The sequence below is a fragment of the Embiotoca jacksoni genome, unplaced genomic scaffold (assembly GCF_022577435.1).
Source record: "Embiotoca jacksoni isolate LCO1_2020_lvr unplaced genomic scaffold, fEmbJac1.0.p SCAF_8, whole genome shotgun sequence".
Taxonomy (NCBI): Eukaryota; Metazoa; Chordata; class Actinopteri; family Embiotocidae; genus Embiotoca; species Embiotoca jacksoni.
In genome coordinates this window covers 18,698,906-18,719,319 of record NW_027185436.1, presented here as the reverse complement: position 1 = coordinate 18,719,319, position 20,414 = coordinate 18,698,906, and the positions used below count along the sequence as shown (strand labels likewise).

The 20,414-nt window shown below is 40.7% G+C and overlaps 1 protein-coding gene across 1 annotated transcript in view; it reads right to left on the bottom strand.

Moving 5' to 3' along the window:
* Positions 1–301: 301 nt before the first annotated feature.
* Positions 302–20,414, bottom strand: part of mvb12bb (multivesicular body subunit 12Bb) — a 32,283-nt gene continuing 12,170 nt past the window's right edge. The window contains exons 7-10 of the mRNA XM_069138509.1: positions 15,998–16,059; positions 5,018–5,073; positions 4,562–4,621; positions 302–656 (exon numbers count right to left, since the gene is read on the bottom strand). Coding sequence (XP_068994610.1) covers positions 615–656; positions 4,562–4,621; positions 5,018–5,073; positions 15,998–16,059 — 220 coding nt within the window. The 3' untranslated portion in view covers positions 302–614. The remainder of the gene's footprint in view (positions 657–4,561; positions 4,622–5,017; positions 5,074–15,997; positions 16,060–20,414) is intronic.

The window sequence follows — 20,414 nt, the reverse complement described above, 5'->3', positions numbered from 1 at the left end:
GTTGTTAAAGAGCTGACTCAGTAGAAGTGTCACTGCTGACGTGGGTGAGTGTCTGGGGTAAGTGCTCCTGTGTCTCTGAGCTCGGCTCACTCTTGCTGCACGCTGCTCATGATGGCCTTTTTGATGGAAAGATGCTTGAGCTGGAAAATGAACATCAGAGGAGCCTGTTTGTGTGTGATGAAGCTGCTTCTCTGCTCCTTTTAGTCCTCCCGACTGCTTCTCACTGTCAGCACGGACCTGTTATTCTGATGAGCAAAATGTGAGTCACAGCTAACATACTTTTATGAATAAATCTCTTGAGGACTATTAATTACTTTTATTTTCAGCACGATACATTTAAATCACATTTTGGGAGATTATCTAAGAAAGATAAAATTTAACACACATTTAGAAAAGCAACTTTCAAAAACAGTTTTCTCGTTAATGTACAAAGTTATACATTATCACAAATATTTCAAGCACTTAATTCTCTAAAAATAATCCAATAAAATAAAATTTGTTTTTTGTCTATAATTACATAGCATCCAATTTCATTAGTTCATTATTTTACAAACTATCCCTTTTGTTCCAGATGTTGTGGTTCTGTCAACTGGAGAGGACGACTGGGTAGGACGTTATTGAGCAACGCTTCGTTCTGTGCTGAAGTTGTAGTGGAACTGTAAGCAGAAGAAGAAGAAGAGGAAGCACACACTGATGAATGAAATCATACTGCAGGGTCAAAAACAGAACACCAACCATTATATTAAATATGAACCGGAACTAAAAATATAAGTAAATCATTAGAAAAATTGCAGACACACAAGTTACATTTTGTAACTGCAGATGAAGGAATTGAACCATAGATTAAAAACATATTGACTTAATAATATTTAGTCTATTGGAAGCCACAAGCATACATGAGCAGAATAATTAGATACTTAGCAATAGTAAAGTTTGAGGAAAATATAAAGAACCACTGCCCCCTTGTGGCATGGCATGAACATGACAATTTATAAGGCAAGCAAGATGGCTTCAAACAGTTTTGGTTTATGTGGTATTAAGGACAGGAAAGACTGTAATTTCTATTCATTTTTATTGACTATAAAACTAAGTTTTAATTGCTTTCTGTTGGAACAAAATCACCCTTTGTTACTTCACCGAGTAGAGATTTGAATTTTTAGTGCCAGAAGTCTGTTTTGTTTTGTTTTGAAAACCTCAACAACAAAAAAAGAAGGAAAACTAATGAGTGTCAAAAGGTAACGCCAGACTGCTTTTGGCCCCGATACAGAAAGACCTGCTGGCTATAATGTGACAGATCCCCCTTAATAATGATCTCTTTGGAAATGTTATTATAAAAGTTAATGCATTCACAATCAGCTTCATTCATCCAGGTTTAGGGCCACATGAATCTTTGCCATCGAGTTACCTGTCATAAAAATGACTCACTGACGTATACAAGTGTTCAATTTGGGGGGGGAAATGAGCAATGGTCTTTGGTATCAGTGGAGACCCTTAATTATTACTATGAATCGGTACTAGAGTAGAAAAGGCTGGTTCTGTGCATCTCCAAAACTTTAGCAGTTCCCAGCAACTTCCTCTAATCCATTTTTCCAAAATCTATTCCATAACTCCAAAACACACACATATATATACACATATATATACACATTTACACACACACACACATATATATATATGTATATATATATATGTATATATATAGATAGATATAGATATATACACATATACATACATACATACATATATTAAAAAATACAAAGTTCATTCATTTAGGATATTTTCGTTCCACTGGCTGAACAGTGAAGTTTTGTGACTCTTCACCAAGTTAGGCAGTTGTATTACTGCAACACAGCACTAGGTGATGCTGTATGATCACTGAAATAAGTTTCCAAATCTGCAACAGAAGCTGCTGGAGCCACAATGGCTGAAACTGGGTTCTCTGGATCAGACTACCACCTTCCCCGATTTTCATCTAGTGCAAGCTGCAAGTTACCCCAAAACCTGTCACATATCACAAGCCTGTTATTTGTGAACCCCCCCCCCCCCACACACACACATACACACACAAATTCTGTTCCAACATCTGGCACAGTAAATAAATATTCCTGTGTGTATGTGTATATGTGTGTATACATGTATGTATGTATGTATGTGTGTGTGTGTGTGTGTGTGTGTGTGTGTGTGTGTGTGTGTGTAAATGATGGATGGGGGAATGGGGTGTTATCAGGGAGAGCATGTATCAATGTCTGCCAGTTTTACACACAGGCTGACAGGACAGTGACACACTGGAACATGGGCGGCAGTCACCCAGACGAGCCGAGCTTCATTTCCTGTCCCTGCTCCACTGCCAAAAATATGTGACATGTTGTCTTCATTAATTCCACCTCTATTTGGAGCTCTCCCTCGCACATACCCCTGTACAGTACTGTCCTTCCATACATTCACTTGGAAACACACACACACACACCCACGCAAACACACACACACACAGATAACTCCCTACAAGCACTAAAAACCAATCATACATAGGTGCTAATGAAAATCTTGTCATATGGGCACACACACTTCTTTCCACCCAAGTATACTCCCTCAGAAAATCATTAGCCAGCCGCCAACAACATTTTTCAGCAGAGTAAACTACATAAAGATGTCACTTTAAATCGCGTACTAATTAACACTTAAAAAGACACAAATTAGATATGCGTGGCTAAAAGCAATTATAATATCCGCAAGTTTTGCGAGTCATTTGGGAAATGAAAAGAATGCCTAATTGCTGGAACCAACATCATCTGAGACATGGCTTAAGTGATGCCTGTTAGGAAATGGTCTTATCTGCAACTGTGGCTGTGATTACAACAGTTTTCCTCAATTACATGTGCATATGTATAATTCTGGAAAGTACATCTCTTTCATGAATCTATATTTTTTTTAATGGGGTTTAAAAACGAGGCAATTAGAATCGGTGCAGAAAGCGCCTCTAGTTTCTGCAGAGGGGGAAAAAAAAAATCTACTACAGATAAGCAGGGACAGTGACCTCTTCTGGACAACAGAAGAAGAGAGTTACACAAAAACTGAGAAAAAAAACCAGGACAATTTTAAACTAAAAACAGCTTTTTCTGAATTTCAGTACTTTATGTTTTATATTGCAACGAATGAGCTGACAATTGTTCAGAAGCCTTGAGCGCAGACATATCAGACATTAAACTAACAGTGATACAGAAACACAAGAAAACTTACAGACAGCATATTTCCAGCGTGTTTGTGAGAAAATCACTGACTATATTTCTCCCTTGTTCTGCAGATATCAGTGTGGGATAATAATAAGAGGAGAGAAGTAAAAATAACACAATGGTGAGGGATGTTTCCACTTGGAAACTAATTATCAAGCTAAGCTGTGACTTCATCCTCATCAGCCTGGCCCCACCATTAATCTTGTGCTGTCGTCCACTTCACTAAATCCTGTGTGTTACACTATCTCACATTTACTTCATCAGCTCCAGCGCGGCTGTAATTAATGATTTCTCATGCCCTTCCCTTCTCTTCCCCAGCTCAGCTCACCATGTGTCCTCCTGCTAATCACACTCTCTGAGAAGAAAGGGAGGAGGAGGAGGAAGAGGAGGAGGAGAGGAAGGAGGATGGGAGAAAAGAGGAAGAAGCGAAAAAAAGAAAGAAAAAAAGACAAGAACATATAGGATGAGCAGTCAGCCTGTCTCCATCCCGGACACACACACACATGCATACTGTACATGTACATGCCATTAATACCTGCGCCGACAACGAGCCTCATTCAGATGACCATATGACAAGATGGCGACTCTGTGTGATTTGGATAGTATGTGACAGAAGACAGAGGCAGAGTGCAGAACAGACACATGGTTTGATGAGGGAGTGTTTGCTCTGTAACACATCTCAAACCCAACAGCACCTGTTCTTTTACAGTGGTCTGTCACTTCCTGGCAGTTCTGATACCAAGATACCGTGCTAATGAGAGAGAAGGGGGGTTGTCACTCTCTTTAAAGCGCGCACACACAGACACACACACACACACACACACACACACACACAAACACTGACTCTCTTTCTTTCTCCTCACAAACACACGAGCTCTAAAGAAGGAGCAGCACACAGATGATTTTCTTCCTACCAATGCCTCTAGGCTACAGTGTTTCATCAGAAATTGGGAAGACTTTGTGGCGCTTTTTATTTGCTCTACATGATCTCTTAACTTTTTAACTACGAAGCTGATTGGAAACTTAAAAAGTTAAACATGAAGAATCGGACCAGAAAAGGCTCCTTAAGATGTGTACGGCTCTGTGCGAGATACTAGATTGAGCTGTTTGAGGGAAGAATCGGTGAATAAAAGTCAAGTGTTTTGGAACAGGAGACGAAGCTTTTAAGAGAGAATGGCTGCCTAGCTTGGCCATGCTTTTATTCAATTGGGGCTTAGTGGAGCCAACAGGGCCTCGCTGTCTCAGACACTTAATTACAACCCCAAGACCGTTTGCTTTGCATTCTGGGCCAGCGGCGTCAGCGGCAGCCGAGCGTTGCAGCCTCTACTCACTTCCTCCTCGATCTCTGCCAGGGATTTGATCGTAATGCCCATTAAATTGACTTGCTGCATCTGAAATCAAAAGCAGGGAGAGGAGGAGGGAGAAGAAGAAGGAAGAAGAAAAAAAAACACACAAGAAACATGGCGGTTAGGCTCATGGCTAAGTAAGCATGCTTAAAATCTTTAATCCTCTCCCTCTCTGTGTCAATACAAACGGGGCTATAGTGACAACCACTGCCAGCCAGCCAAATGGACTGCATTGAGCCAGCTCTGCCTGACTGCACTCATTCATCACTCAGTCTGGAGGAAAAGGGAAAGAAAGGAAAGAAAAGGGAAGGAAAGGAAAGTAGTGGTATTCACCTGAAGAGAGGTTATCAGAGAAGGAACTTTCATTACCACTCTATTTTATATATATATAGTGGAGAAATAATTTCATGTTTTGTCACTAGATCATCAAAGAATGTTTACCTCTGTGGGTTTTTCAGAAAACTTCTCAGAGATCACAAAGGGCACATCGTCCAGAGCTGCAAAGAAAAAGTAAGAAAAAACACAGCTGAAGTTGGACTTTTATACAGAAATATACTACTCCCTAGTCTTGATCCTGAGTATTTCCACAAGACTAAATGTGGGATTATAAAACAGCAAAGCTATCAACATCCCCAGCCACCCCGACACCTCCCCTCCTTCCGTCTACGGAGAGAAGATGAAAGGCTTTTTTATTCTCTGCTGTATTTGAGCACCTCCACTCTCTCAAACCCAGCCCTTTCCCGGCCTTCTTCCAGTTTAATTACTCTTGATTATTCCCGATTCTGTCTTGTCTGAGGGATGTTCACCTCCGAAACAAAGACACACTCACACTAGGCACAGAAAAGTGGAAAGAAGAGAGACAAAACATTCACCAGATATCAAATTTGCATGAAAATAAACCACACTGTTCAGCCGGCAAAAAAAGTGGATTGAAATGAGGACTTGCCAAGAGCGTGGTGGTATAATTAGCATTTGACCAAACAAACGAGCTTCAACAGAGCTATAATTAAGCAGGCCTGTAATTAAGTGTATGCCCTTTATCATAATGATCGTGGTTAAAATGGTGTGATGGCTGCCAGTTGATTATTAATGGTGTAACCCCGTTCTGCATGCATCCTGCACTGGAATCAAGGTGTCACGACTGTCAGGCTAGAGAGCAGCCCTTTGTTTATAAAATACATTAGGGCCCAAATTAACACGGGGTGACAAGAGACACAAAGCCTCTCGTTTGCAGACTGAAGGGAAAACTGCAGCTGCTCAGCTTCATTATAAAACTCCCAAATCTGGAGGCACAAAACTTGCTGCCGTTGGCTCCAACAGGAGCCCCAAGTATCAAAAGGCCATGCTTCTAACTGGTGTTTTCTTACCCGCAGTCCATCAGGCCGCTGGCACAGGAAAAGGAACTCATAAATGTAAGCTGAAGCTGTTCATGAGTCATCGTTTGGGAGCTGACACTGCTTTTGGCCTTTCCTGTTCACAGCAATATTTAAAAGTATGAAATTCTAAAATATCCCTCACTTTGACACTTATGTGACTTGCTTTCCTTTCTTGGTTATTACACTGATCCATGGTTTGGCACTTTGCACACAAGTGTAGTACAATGTGATCTTTGTAATCAAAGCTTGACCCTCAGCCTTATGACCACAGGAAAGCTTTTTTAGCTTCTTGGCTCGCAATCATCTGCCATAGTAAAAATGCAGTAAAGCCGTGCTAGCTGCTTTGTGAGGCTGCACTTAGACTCAGAGGTGCTTTTAGCTACATGCTGAAGTCAGCATTTTTACATGTTCATAATCACAATAATAACAGGTTGATGTGAAGCAGGTTAAAGGTTTACTGTGTTCACAATATAAAGTGTGGAGTGCTATCTTATGGGAGCTGAAGAAATTGTATCTGAAGCTATTCATATCTGTTATGAATAAAGTATTGAAGAAATTGAGCTGATGATGGAACATTAAGGCATTCAGAGTGTTTGTACCAAGTTCAATGGGAATCCATCACATAGTTGAGATATTTCACTCAAAACCATAAATAGCAACTTCATGGTGGTGCATCAAAATCCTCAGGATTCATCCTCTGTACCATTTCATGATAATATAGCCAGTAGTTGTTGATATATCAGAGCCTGATTAAAGGTGGTGGACGTACCAACCCAAAGACACAGCCATTACTAGAGGCAAGAAAAAAAAAAAATACTGAAAGGTTCACTCCTTGTTTAGACTCATCTTCCCTTCCACTCGTTCAAGAGATGTTGAATCCAGAGTCACGCTGTCCGCCTTGCTGCAGCAGCTTTGAATGTGTGGCTATTTGAAGGAGCAAACAAGAGCGTGCGACTGGGTAGGCATGATGGCTTGTTTAAGCACATAACTGCAAGTGAATAAACATGCACTCCTGTGTCGCTGGGAGCACCAACACCAGGCAGAGGTAGGCAGGGAGAATACATTAGAATCAATAGCCAGCACCGGGAAGCAGAGATTGTAGCCGCTGATGGATCTGCGTGGCACGGACAGATGAATGCACAGAGCTGAAGGCCAGAGAGTTTCTTTATTGCTCAAGGATTACATTTAAAACCAGATCTCACTTTGTATTCCTCCACCATCTATACTAGAGAGGCTATCTTACATTCAGACAAATGGAGAGGCACAGGAGATGACTTGGTGGTAAGGAATGGATTCTGCTCTATGGAGAAATCTGAAGGTGCAAAGGGCAACAATAATGTAAATCCAATCTTCTGACCAGGAATCCCAGTATGAAGCATGTTCCAGCCGCTCAAATGGCCAGGTTACAGTCCATTACCTCAAGAGTGTATTGCAGGGTGGGGAATTGGGTAGTTATTTGGCATTTGGAGTATGTGAGTGCAGTCAATACGAAAACATCTGGCAGGAATTTTGGTACAGTGACTGTGATGATGATGATTGTGATTGTGATGATGATGATGATGATGATGATGACGACGGCGAGCGCAGAGGTGGCGTTAAGTAAGGAGGACCCTGTGGCTTGAGTGATTGTAGTGTAAAGAACGAAGTCAGCACAGGCCCCGTGTGGATCATTGCCTTATTAATGGCTCCGTCAGGTGCGATGAGCAATGGCTGCATTGTCATCTCCAGCCCCTGGGCACAGATGAATGGCTGTTTCAGGGCGGGAAGGGCTCCCTCGTACGCTGGGCTGAGCACTAATCCCTCACTCTTCCATTGTTGGATGCACTGTCACCCAGGACTTCAGCAGCACCATACATTGCACACTTCCAGGGCTCATGGCAGACATGGACACGCAACAACACAGGCACAGCACACACAAACACATAAACCACAGCGAGTTGTGCTCCGACACTGACTGATGGGAAAATATGCGTGGGTGATCGAGCGTACCCCATATTACCTGAACCACAGCTCAAGAGTAGCACTTTAGGAATGTTGATGAACTTTTATTTTACACTTCACTAATTCAGCAGAATTGCATTGATCTCTGTCTAGTATGATTACTTGGGTGAATCTGTCTCGCACCAGAATTAAGTGAGAAAGTCACCGTCAGAGCAATAACGTGCCAGTGAACCTCTATTATAACTTTTTACTCATGATTGAGCTGATATCCATTGTTTAGTACCATAAAATGATAAGAAAATAACAAGTACAGCAGGTCCAAAATAGGTTGGAGCTTTATTTGGAACCTGCTGTATTTCATATTCCAAACAATTGGATGCTGCCTTTCCCTACGTGTAGCCAGGCTAGACATCGCAACACCTTCCCTGTCGATGTGACTCTCAATTTGAGCCGGATTCTTTATGCAGACCATGGAAATGCTATTCTAGCTGCAGACCCCGCTCTCTGTCACCTCTGCAGATAATGGTGAGTAGATGAACAGAGGAGCTGGAGGAGGACCCCCTATGCCCACTCACAGCCCTTAGCCCCACTCTGACATGAGAAATAGTGCCCAGGCCTGACAGCATCTCGGAGACATATTGTAGTTTATTTTGTCGCCCGGGCATGCCATCTGTGCCATTCCAATAGAGGGTGTGTGTTCAGGCTGCTGCAAGAGAGAGGGCGCGAGGCTCCGGGTCCCTCAGTAGCTCTGCAGCCGCGGCAGGTCATTAGTCAAATTGCCTAATGAGAGAGAATACAAATGGCCCCCTACCCTGACAGGAGGAATTTTGGAGGTGTCAGAGCTCCTGACCCGTGCTATGAGAACAGATGATAGCGAGTTGCTATTTTCAGATTCTTTTAATGACTATGGCTCTATGAAACCCATTCTTTTTCTTTTATCTTTTCCCCACTTTTTCAAACACGCTAGACAGACGGGTGGAAGAAAAAAGAAAAAGAACTTCCCAATGTATTAAAAATCTCACTTGCAAACGTGGAAGTATAACTTTTGAATTATTTAAATGTTTACTGGCGAGTCAATTAACATTCTAAAAACCATGTAACATTGAAACTAAAATAGATCATGCGCTGAAATGATGTTGAGGGTTTCTGATAATCTATTTTTATTTGTTTCTGCCGGCTGTGTGCAGCTCGTTTCCCAAATCTCACTGTAGTGTGTGGAAGCCGCTGCTGCAAATCTCCTGACAGCAAGTCAGCTCATTTATACTAAAATATTAATTTAATTTCATCCAAATGTTCAAAAATGTAAACAAGTTTAAAAGCTTTCTGAATGCTAAGAGTACTGTGCAAGAGATCCAGTAGTTACATACTAATGACTGGGGCTGCTAAACACTTCAGACTTATGGAGAGAAACTGTGGAGGGGAAAGAAGCCGAATTATTTTACACAAGCTGGTCCACTTTGATGGATATTTTTAAACAAAATTAATTTGAATGAATATTGTATTGAATGTAAACGCCCAAACCCTTCACTCTCCTAAAATACAGTATAGGTAAACGCAAAAAAAAAAATCGAATGTATGAAATTGACTTTTTTAACTCGAGGTGAACAGTTACGTTTTTCATGACAAATACCAAAACGGAACATATTGTCAAATAAGCATATATAATACATTACTGGTTTATTTAAAATTCACCATTGTTAAAGTTCACTTTTTTTTTTTTTGCAGTTTGCAAAATGGCAAGCTTATGTACAATGACCCACTTACTTTTCCATCTGTGACAAGCAGCCCCTGAAATCTAGTTGTGGGTAGGGAGCCAGAAGCCAGTCCCAGTCGGGCGCTGGCCCATCAGTCTTCCAGAAAGTGGGCAGAGCCAGCAACACTTACGGCGAGACAGCCACAAACGCTGCTGCACTGAGGGGGAGTGTACACGTGTAATAACTTCTTCATAAAGCCTATATGCAAGTTAGATTGAGGTCAGACTGAGCCTATGCGAGGACCTGTTTTGGTTCTTCTTCCGTCAGTACTAGAGAAAGACTGGGAGCAGCCTTTTTTTTTTTTTTTTTTTTTTTTTTTTTTTGCTGGCTGGCTATTGAGGGCGCTCATGAAATTAAATGGACAATCAGACTTTAATCAGCAGCACAGTGTCTTTTAAGACACTGCCATGGCACTGGCATTGATCCCCAGCTGTGGCTGCTGGTAAATGTGCAGCAGAATGTGTGTATAAATGGGGTACGCCTCTCTGGACAAGTGTAAAAGCTGGCAGAGGGCTGACAGTAAATTGCATGTGCCGGATGGGACGCAGCAGAAGGCACAATTACACAAATCCCCTCTTAATTAGCGGTTCTGTGGGCAAACTAACCCGTAATGATGCGAGGGATGTGGCGAGCCCCAGAAATCCTAACAAGAAACACTCACCAGCACTGGAGACTGGGTCATATGGCCCCAGCTCCCCTGAAGTAGTGACTGACACGTGATCTGTTTTGATCAGTGCAGCTGCACGAGATGATTCCCATGTAGCCCTGCTCCCCACAACCCCGAGCCCTTGCTGAGCTACTTGCCCTCTGGACTGTGGGTAAAGCAGCAGGCCCTATGTGGTTGTGGGTGGCATTATTAAGTTCTCCATGCTCACAGTACCAGGCAATGTAAAGTGGCATCTCACACGGTGAGTAATGAACTGTGCCAGAGCGGAAGCAGGAGGGATGACAGCCAAAGAGGCCTCCTTGGCAGCCACTAACCTGGGCATCCACCAATTTATCATCCCCTAGAACCAATTCACCAATGCTGCACTGCCATTTGTCATTAATTATGCTAATAAGGACACCATTACTCTCCTGATGAAACAGGAGACTGGTATTAGTACAATGCATTTACAGTTTGATATATATGCATTTACTCTTTATTTTCACTGTGTGGACTAGTGGACTTTAAAAATAAACACTTTCCATTACCTAAATAAAACTATGCACTATTAAAAGGCTGCTCCAGAGGAGCCAACGACTTTTCTTTACGCACTAATTGACTATTATAAAATGACAAGCAACTGTTTTATAATCAGGCACTATTCCCTGCACCCGAACATTAAAACGGCCTCATCAATGTAAAGACACTGATGTGTTTGAACTTTTTCACAGCAGACTTCATGGTTCTGAGAAAACCAGTCTGAGCAGAACCATTTAATACAGCTTCTGGGAGCCCCAGATGCCCTTTTCCAAAACGACTTCATTCCCAGAATCTCATTGTGCTTTCTAAATCACACCACAGTATGTATTAGAAGATCATTAATTACAAACTTAACAAGTCAGCAGAGCCATTAAAAGATCTTTAAGGCATATTTGACCATAAATCTCCTTAAACTATATTTAATGACTGGATTTTTGTGAAATATTTTTTATCAAGTTCTAATTAGATGTGTGATAACAAAACCCTGCTGTACATGGGGCAAATGAGGGAGCCGTGACAGGCCCATCCATTGAGGCTGTCCACGTCTGGACACTGAAACTAATGGAGCACTGCTTCTATCTCAGGGATGGATAGAAAGCAATGAGGGATGAGACTCCAGAGTCCAGTCTGGCCTGCAAATGCAAAGCCATTTAAAGTCCCTTATTTGACTGTAATAAAGGTCCAAAAATGCCACAGGGCCTTCAGGCTCCAGTCAAAAATTCCATTAGGATTTATATAGGATTGATCCTCCGATACTTAATGGCACCATCACACCAGGATCGATCATTTTTTGCAACAAAACATGGATTGTACAACAGGATTACTGACATGTAAATTGAATAAAAGTCAAAAGGAGTTCCTTGAACGGTGTTATACCGGTTAGAATCCAAAGGTGCTTTTGGACACAGACACTATACAGAATAAAAAGCTGTATTTAAATTCAGTCGGTCACGACTGAATGGATTAGTTCTGTTAAATCAATGTTAGAATTTTTTTTTTTTTTTTTTTTTTTTTTAAATACACACTAATTATTTCCAGAATCATACAAAAACTAAAGGAAATATAACGGAAGCGTATCCCACAATATCTCAAACTGCTCAAACTCTATTGTGAAAAAGGAAACAAAGCTTGAGTTCAGATCAGAATACAATCCAGAAAAAAAGAGAGAATCACACGACACAGACAATAATTCTATGTTGTTTTCACAGTTTCTTTAGCATAGAATTGTGTTCATTTCACGTTGGTGTGATTTTTGGTCAATGTCTCACTTTAGTTCAGCAGTATCCACATCAAAACGTGGAAACTATGCTGCCATGTCAGGATGGAAAAAGCACAAATAGCTGAAACTTAACACGGAATTAAAGCAAATTTAAACACTGAGTAATTTATAAGCCGTAGATTTATTATTACAGAATTGAGCACTCCTTTATATCATTAGCCACTGAGAGTAGTTTCAGAATATGCGTGTTAGTGTGTGTGCATATGTAAATACTATTCTCCTTGTGAACTTCTCTCTCTCTCCCTCCCCCTCCCTCTCCCTCCCTTTCCCTCTCTCTCTCTCTCCCTCTCTCTCTCTCCCTCTCTCTCCGTTTCGCCTTTTGCTGACCAGGGGAATTAAGAGGCAAAACGTGGGTTTTAAGAGCATTCCTTTCATGTCTTGATGTAAGTTTTGGCATTACTTCAGACATCAAGATCGGTTTCATAGAAATCCCATTCCATCTAAAGTAAAAGCGCCGCAGTAAATCTGCCCATACCTCCCCCATAACACTTCCATAAATGATTCATTCAGCTCAGTTTAGCTGATGCAAAACAGAATGTTAGTGAGTTGTGGATGGAGCTGCAAGTGGAGGACAAACCCTGATGCTTGGTCATTTCATCAATCTCTCAGAAGAGAGAAAGAGGAGAGAAAAAGGAGAAAAAAGAGAACGGCATACACTAATAATAACTTCTGTGTCACTATCCAGAGGTCGTGTTTTTTAATCCCTCAGCCTAAAGAATTGTGTTATTCTAAAATATAACACCAGCGGTGCAGAAGCAGCTGAGATCCATCACGGTTTGAGATAAGAGCCGGCTGATCTCCTCCCTTCTGCACGGCCTCGCCCACAACTACACAGGGAGATAAGATGGAACTTTTGTTTGAAACCTGATGAGAACCCTCTTAATGAAAGTGCGGCGCCAAAAATAATCTTTTTTCTCCATGTTAGTCAATCAAGAAATGGTGTAGTTGGGGGAAAAAGAGGAGAAAGAAAGTAATTTTGCATAATCAGTGAGCACCATCTGGAACAATTAACCAAATTCCACAGAACTCAGAGGATCAGTCATATTGGCTTATTAAAGATCCAGAATTATACAAGTAATAAATCCTTGGAAAAACGAAGCGTACCCCTGCCTGTCACGACTATTTTAACTTCAAATACAGTGGAATACTTGATAAGGCTGAAAAGAGGAGATTAATATATGCAAATTATGTCGAGCATTTAAAAGCCCCCCAACAACTGTCTCGTTTTTTTTTTTTCTGTCTCTTATTACAGGGCTTTATGTTTTATTCATACACCAACTCACCTGTCATTTCATAAGCTATAATATTATGAGGGTATTATTAAACAGCATAAAGTGGAGCTTTAATTGGAAAGCTCCATTGCATTTTCCAATTATTTGCAGCAAATTAAAAGCAGATGCACATAGTTTAATAAGAATTCTAATATTGTTTCCTGAGAATCAAAAATCACTGTCATCCTGCCAAGATATTTTGCAAACCCAAGTTAATTTTGAGCCTCCTATTTTTTTTTCCTTCTTCTTCTTCCTCCTCCTCCTCTTCTGAAGGATGAACTGCCTCGTGTCTGTTAATTGAAGTTCCTCTAATGGATAGGGAAATAATTGCTTTCCATATTATGTTAGATCAGGGCCAATGTCAGGATTTATTTTTGATTAATTCTGTAGATATGTAAATGTATTACATTTTATTACATTTACCTTTTTATCAGGTGGATGCCTGCTGAATACTATATGTTGTTCTGCAGGGAATAAGGAGAGACTGCAAAGCAACAGACGTCACAGTTTTATTTTAGAGTTTTAGACGTATGCTTTTCAGACGGGGTTGAATGCACCTGTAATTACCTTTAAAATATCCTGATTCTGTCAATGCATGAATATTAGACCTAATTGCCAAAGGGACTTGGCATGGATCAAAGCAACGCTGGTGAAGAAAAGCAAAAGGTTGGAGCTGCTATGAAAACTTGATAACTTTTCAAATGAGCTTGAACTGTCAAGTGAGAGAGGGGCTGCAAAATAAATGTGAATTAGTTTTTAATATTCTGGTAATAAATGTCAAAGCTTCTGCACATCACATCTGTACATGACGTGACTGCAGATGACAGATTTCCCAGACATGTTACCTCTCCTCCCCTCTTTCTTTTGTGTGTGTGTGTGTGTGTGTGTGTGTGTGTGTGTGTGTGTGTGTGTGTTGGGTTTTTTGTTTTGTTGGGAAGTGACGGAGGGTTTAATCAAGAAAGCAGGCAATTCATCAATCCTAAAGAAGGCGCCTGTACAACCCTGACAGAGCGCACATGGTTTTAGACCAACTCGAACCTGGCCAGCTGTCAGCCCACACACACTCGTGCACACACAGGCGCTCTTGCACCGACAGCGCACACACACGCGCGCACACACACACACACACACACACACACACACACACACACACACACACACACACACACACACACACACACCAGCGCTACCACCATGCTAACAATTAACACAAATAGGCTGTCGGCTACGACCTCACACTTGGTCTGCAGGCTATCACATTGTTAATGAAGGGAAGTTGCGTTCTCTTCACAGAGTGATGCTGTGAGGCTGACGAGTACACAGTCTCAAGTAATAAAGCAAGAATCATCTCAGGCTAACTCCACTACACTCTTTTCTTTAAAATCTGACCAGCTAATGAAGGGGGGGGGGGGGAGGTGTGGGGGGGCAGGGGGAGGGGGAGTCTGTTCATCTGCACAAGATAAATGATGACTGCTGGCAGCGCTCTGTACAGTATGTGCATGTTCCTCACTGTCAATCAAACCCCGTCCCAGTGGAGGAATCCCACACCAAATGCCACAAACTGTTCAGCTGTGTGTTAATGTCAGCTCCTTCAGGACCTTCTTGTCCTGGCTTAAAAAATGACTGTTGTACCAGCGTGTTGTATTAATCAGGAAGTCATTTTCTCAATTAAACAACATTTTTTTTCCGTCTTTCTTTTTCACAGTCAACATAAATTTTTAGACTATAAATTTCAAATAAATGAAGTCGTGAAAAATTAACTCATGAACTGTACATTTCACATAAAGGATTGTTGAATACTTGACTTGTATCAAACAGGATAGGTGTAACATGGCCATAGGCTGGGTGTGCCTGTGTTGGAGCAGCAGGAGGAATCCTCACCACATGGTGTCTCTCTCCAGCTGGATAAAAACCTGCCTGCCTCATTCACCTCGTGCAGCTCACACACACACACACACACACACACACACACACACACACACAGACACACACACACACACACTCTTTAAAGGCTGGAGCGTCTCAGCCGGCTCTGACTCTGCGGCGCTGAAACTGTCATACCTAAGCTCTGTTTCCTAACGAATTAGCCTTTTTTTCCCCCCTGTTTTAGTCACGGGCAATTGTTACTGTTGTTGAGTTTCTCCTTGACAAAGAGAAAGGAATTCGTCCAGTGCATGCAAGGTACACATGTAAGTATGGCATGTGATGGATCATCTTTGACAGCTGTTAAATGTTCTTTTGAGTGTAATGTTGCGCTCCTCTGGGAAGTCCCGTTCACTGAGATAAGCAAAGCTCTGTATAGTATCCATCAGTGAGAACATCTAGACACACAGCATTTGTAGATCAAGTACCAAAGGGGCTAGTTTTACATGTATGCACAGGCGGAGAAGAAACCATTTGTAAAAACATGCAGTGCAACATTAGTATAAGACTTTAACTTTTTTTTTTTTTTTTTTTTTTTTTTAAATGAAGCTTTTCCCTTAAAGTAAGAGCTGCAGTTTAACAAGCTAATACAATCGCAGCAATACTATTACATTCAGTTAACTGCCTATGGTGACATATAAACAGTATTTAAAGTGTACTGGCTTGCATACATTAGTGTGAGACCTTTTACCTGTCATGGTGTAGCTCCCACTGCTCTGGTGCTCATAGGATGGCCTGCTCATGGTCCTCCTGCTGGCAGAACAAAAGCAACAATGTTCAGTCAATTGATCAATACTATTGTATTGACGATTATTTTAAAAACATACAAAAAAATGCATGTAAACTTTTGAAGAGTTTTTTAAGACATGCCTCGGAAATGTAAAATAAGATGAAAATGTATTGAAGAATAAAAAGTAAGGACTCTCCCTCTAACAAAAAGGCTTTCCTAACTGTCTGAAAGCAAAACGGAGCAACGAAATAACCGGCTGAATCTGAAGAGGAGAAATATGGTTGAAGTTAAACTGTGCCTCGGCTGCCCAGGGGCTTCAACAGACCTTTAACGTAGGGTTTGGAGCAGGATCTTGTTAATTCTGGGGGAACTGAGAGATTCCATTATTCAAGGGAAGTCAGTTTTTTTTCCCACTGCTTCATGGCCTTGTATTACAGAAAACAGCACAGAATGCACTTTGTGGGCAGTTGAAGTTAACAAACCATATAAGATTGAAATCCTCATCAATCAAGCTATCATGAATTACACCCTGTGACTCACCCCTACGGATCGATAAATCCACAGCAAGCAGGGAGAAAAAAAAAAAAAAAAAAAAAATCACAGCTTTAACAGAGAGCTGAATAACATGACATGCTCTGAAGGTACAATGAGCTCCACAATGGCATTATAAAACAAACGATCTTATAATGATAATGCAAAGCAGTTGGCGATATCATTAAAAGGGGAATTGATGTGATTGGAAGACAAAGAGACATAAAAGTTTGTTGTTAGAGGGAGCAGAAACTAAAGTGCTAAATTATAACAAATACGAGACATATTTTGGGAGTAAGCAGGTGTGACGTTGCAAATAATGAAGTGTGCTTTGTGTATCATGTTCTGTATTTGGTGTGTTTATGGATAATCAATCCTCACTTACAGGGGGTGTAAAAATCAAAAAAAAAAAATCTAAAATTTAAGACTAAAGGCAGATCTGCATTTTCTGAAGGTGCCGTGTGTTGAGTTGTGACTTTCAAAGCCTTATCTCTTCGGATGAGATAAATAAATGCAATAATTTCCATCAAGAGCAATAAAACAAGACTTGTGACAGGCTGTGGTATTTATGAGGTGAAGCCTGCAACTCAGATTTATTTGCAATGAAAGGGTCGACTTTTCTCCTCCTCATTTACATCAGCATTTGGCCATGTTAAATCCAGGCCAATGGTGAATTTTTAAAAGGTTGGCATCAATCTTGTGGGAACGATTGCCATATTCAACGCAGACTTCTTTTACCTTGCAAAGGTTGATTCCACTGCTGAGGAAGAAAGGTACACATCTTTCAAAAGTCCCGAGACATGCCATGGACTGATAAACTAGAGGCAAATGGTTTAAATGTCTTTTAAAGTTGTCCGTGTTTGTGTTGTTACGTTAGTACTCGGAAGAAACAAAGACAACAGAAAAGCATTAAGTCTGTCTCTTTATCTATGTATTTGAAAAAAATGAAAATGGTACTTGAAATCCCCCCCAAACAAAAGAACATGCTCATGAAATGCTTTTCTACAGGCAACCTCCAGGGCTGCTTTTTCCCATCTGTTTGAAAAACGCAAAATTGTCTCAATCCAAATTGGTGATTTCTAAATACAATTTTAGGTGCATTGGAGAGGGTAACATATGGCAAATCAATTAGACAACTAATTCTTAAAACAAAAACATGGCAAGTGGATTTGCTAATCAACAGCAGTGTTGGGGCCTCGTATTATGTTGGCCACTGGAGTTTTGACAACAATTAATCCTCATTTCAGGCAAGGAGAGCCATATTGACACATATTCCTAATTTGAATATTCAATTATAGCATAGTTCCTCATCAAATTATAGTTAAACTGGGAACACGGCCTGAAAGATTTACGCAATTACAACGTGGATCAAGAGTATTATGTTCCCTTGAAATCTGCCGGAGTTAAAATCATATTAGTGGAGCAAAGCAAACCACAACATTGAGGAGTACTTGACAACATGAATATGAAAATGCAGACGATTTTGTGCATGTAATTCTTTTTTGTTGTCCCACGTGGAATAAGGAAAAGAGTTGTATACTTGGGGGGGAGGGGAGGGGAGGGGGGGAAGGAAGGAGAAGAGAAAGTGGGAGAGACAGTGGGGACAGACAAGCGGTAGTCAGCGGAGAGGTAAGATGAGATTGAGAGTAATATCACTGACTGAAGAGCCGGAGCTGCGATACAGAGAGCTGGGAGCTCTTGTTTTGACACACATCCTGCCTTTCCCGTGACAACATCTCCACACCTTCCTCTATGTGCCAACAGTGCTGCTTTGTGGGAGCTGCTTTCTCACCCATCATTATCCTCCTTTAAGCTCAGTGTCAGGTGTTGAAAAGAGGATCTCTCTGAATTTTGGTGGCAAATCACTGAATAGTCTGCGCCCATCAGATCTTAGCTGATCATTCGATCATTCCTGGCACCACTCTGCATCCTGTTGCTTGATCTCCGCCACTTTTTGCAACTTTTCTGAACGCCGCAAAGTAATGAGCGAGATTGAGCTGGGAAGGATTGTTCTTCAGACAGGAGATCTGTCATACCACACACTGACAGTCACGGTGTGTCTTTCTCTCAAGAGTCGTGTGCAGTGGGAAGTCTTGGTTAACCAGCGTGCAATGAAAGCTGATATAATACTCCTGCAGAGCTGCAGCAATGTGTGGAGTGTCACAGGTAGAAGACTGTGCAATCCAAAATGTATTGATATGCATGCCAATTCTGACACTGATGGCTCTCTGGGTTTTGTGTATTATCAAAAAAGCCAGCTATGCAATGAAAAAAAAAAAAAAAGATACCGGGCCTTGACATTTTTATCACTGTACAGTTTGATTTAAAAAGTGTCCGTGTGTACAATTTCTAAGAGAAATGTCAAAAACCTTGATTCTGAGTGAGGCGAAAGAAATTGCAATATTAGGACGAGGCTAATTTATGCTAGCAGTCACTGTAGAGGTCAGATATCAGCCTCAGCAATGACAGTTTTATCAGGAGAACAAATGGCAGCGTTGGTCAGGAGGAGGAAGGAGGGAGATACTTTACTGGACACATTAAAAGGCTGACCGGATGGTGCAGGTTTTTTACATTATAAAGTCAGGGAGTTGCTGATACGGTCTGTCTTGACAAAGAACAAGCCAAAGTGGTTGACATCAAGCTGCAGCTATGAATCAAAACAAAATGCCGCCGCTGGTTGAAATGCTTTAGACAAACTTGATAAGGAGACATTAAACACAAGATTTAAACGCATTTGCACAGCAGACGGTTCAACAGGCCTCTACCCAGAGTTTTAGTGGCTCAATATGGTGCAACAGCCTGAGCCAGTAAGAAATAACTATTTCAGTTTAGTGTTTATCTTTAATCTTACTTCAACTAATAAACGTACCTGAATGGGGAAAGTAATTATTCTTTTACTAATTTCTAGTATTTCTTTTTACAGCGTTTCTGCTGGGTTTACAGAGTTAAATGTATGACTTTTTTTTAATACTTTGTTATTTTGAATACCCCATAATATGCATTTTAATTTATGATTAATGATCGTACTAGCCAAAGTGTGATGGACAATCAACTCTTTATTATCATATCCAGGGCTGGGTATCATTGTAACGCTTTTGATGCTGGTTTATGAACAATACATTTCTCAAACAAATTTCGTAAAGTCTATCTTAAGTAAAAGAAAATGAGATTGCACATCACGGTACAAATCTTGATTAAAAATGACTGAATTTGTTAGGAGCTGCAAACCAATTAGTTAAAAGAAGAAAAAAAAAACTGACTTGCATCTAATGATATTCAATTATTAACTTCAATCACTTCGATTTGCATTGGAAATGTAAGGATTTGTTGCTTTTCTTCGTCATATATGACAGTAAATCAATTCTTTGAGTTTTAAACACGGGCTGTGTGCATTCTACTTTTTGACTTTTGATCCACTTAATCAATAACTGATTAATAAAGAAAGTCAGCATATTAACCAATAATTAAAACAATCATTAGTTGCTCTCACAATTCTATCGAGTTTAAGCTTTTGATAAAAACGCCTTTCACCTATATATTTAGGCTAACAGTAGAGACAGTACTTCGGTCTGATGGTGCTGACTAAAACTCTAACTCACTCCAACTCACTGCAACAATCTCAATCTTTGTAAGTGTTTCACATCTCCTGACAGCTCATAATATAACACAGACACAAATTTATAACTAACATTACTGCCTACAGCGTAAAAATGAGAAAGCATTTAAGACTTCTGTAAATTAAATTGAGGACTCTCTGAGGTAACTGAATAGCTTTTTAAAACTTTCCAAGATTTGCAAACACCCTGTTTCCAGCTGACAAAACAATACAAAAACAATTCAAATACAA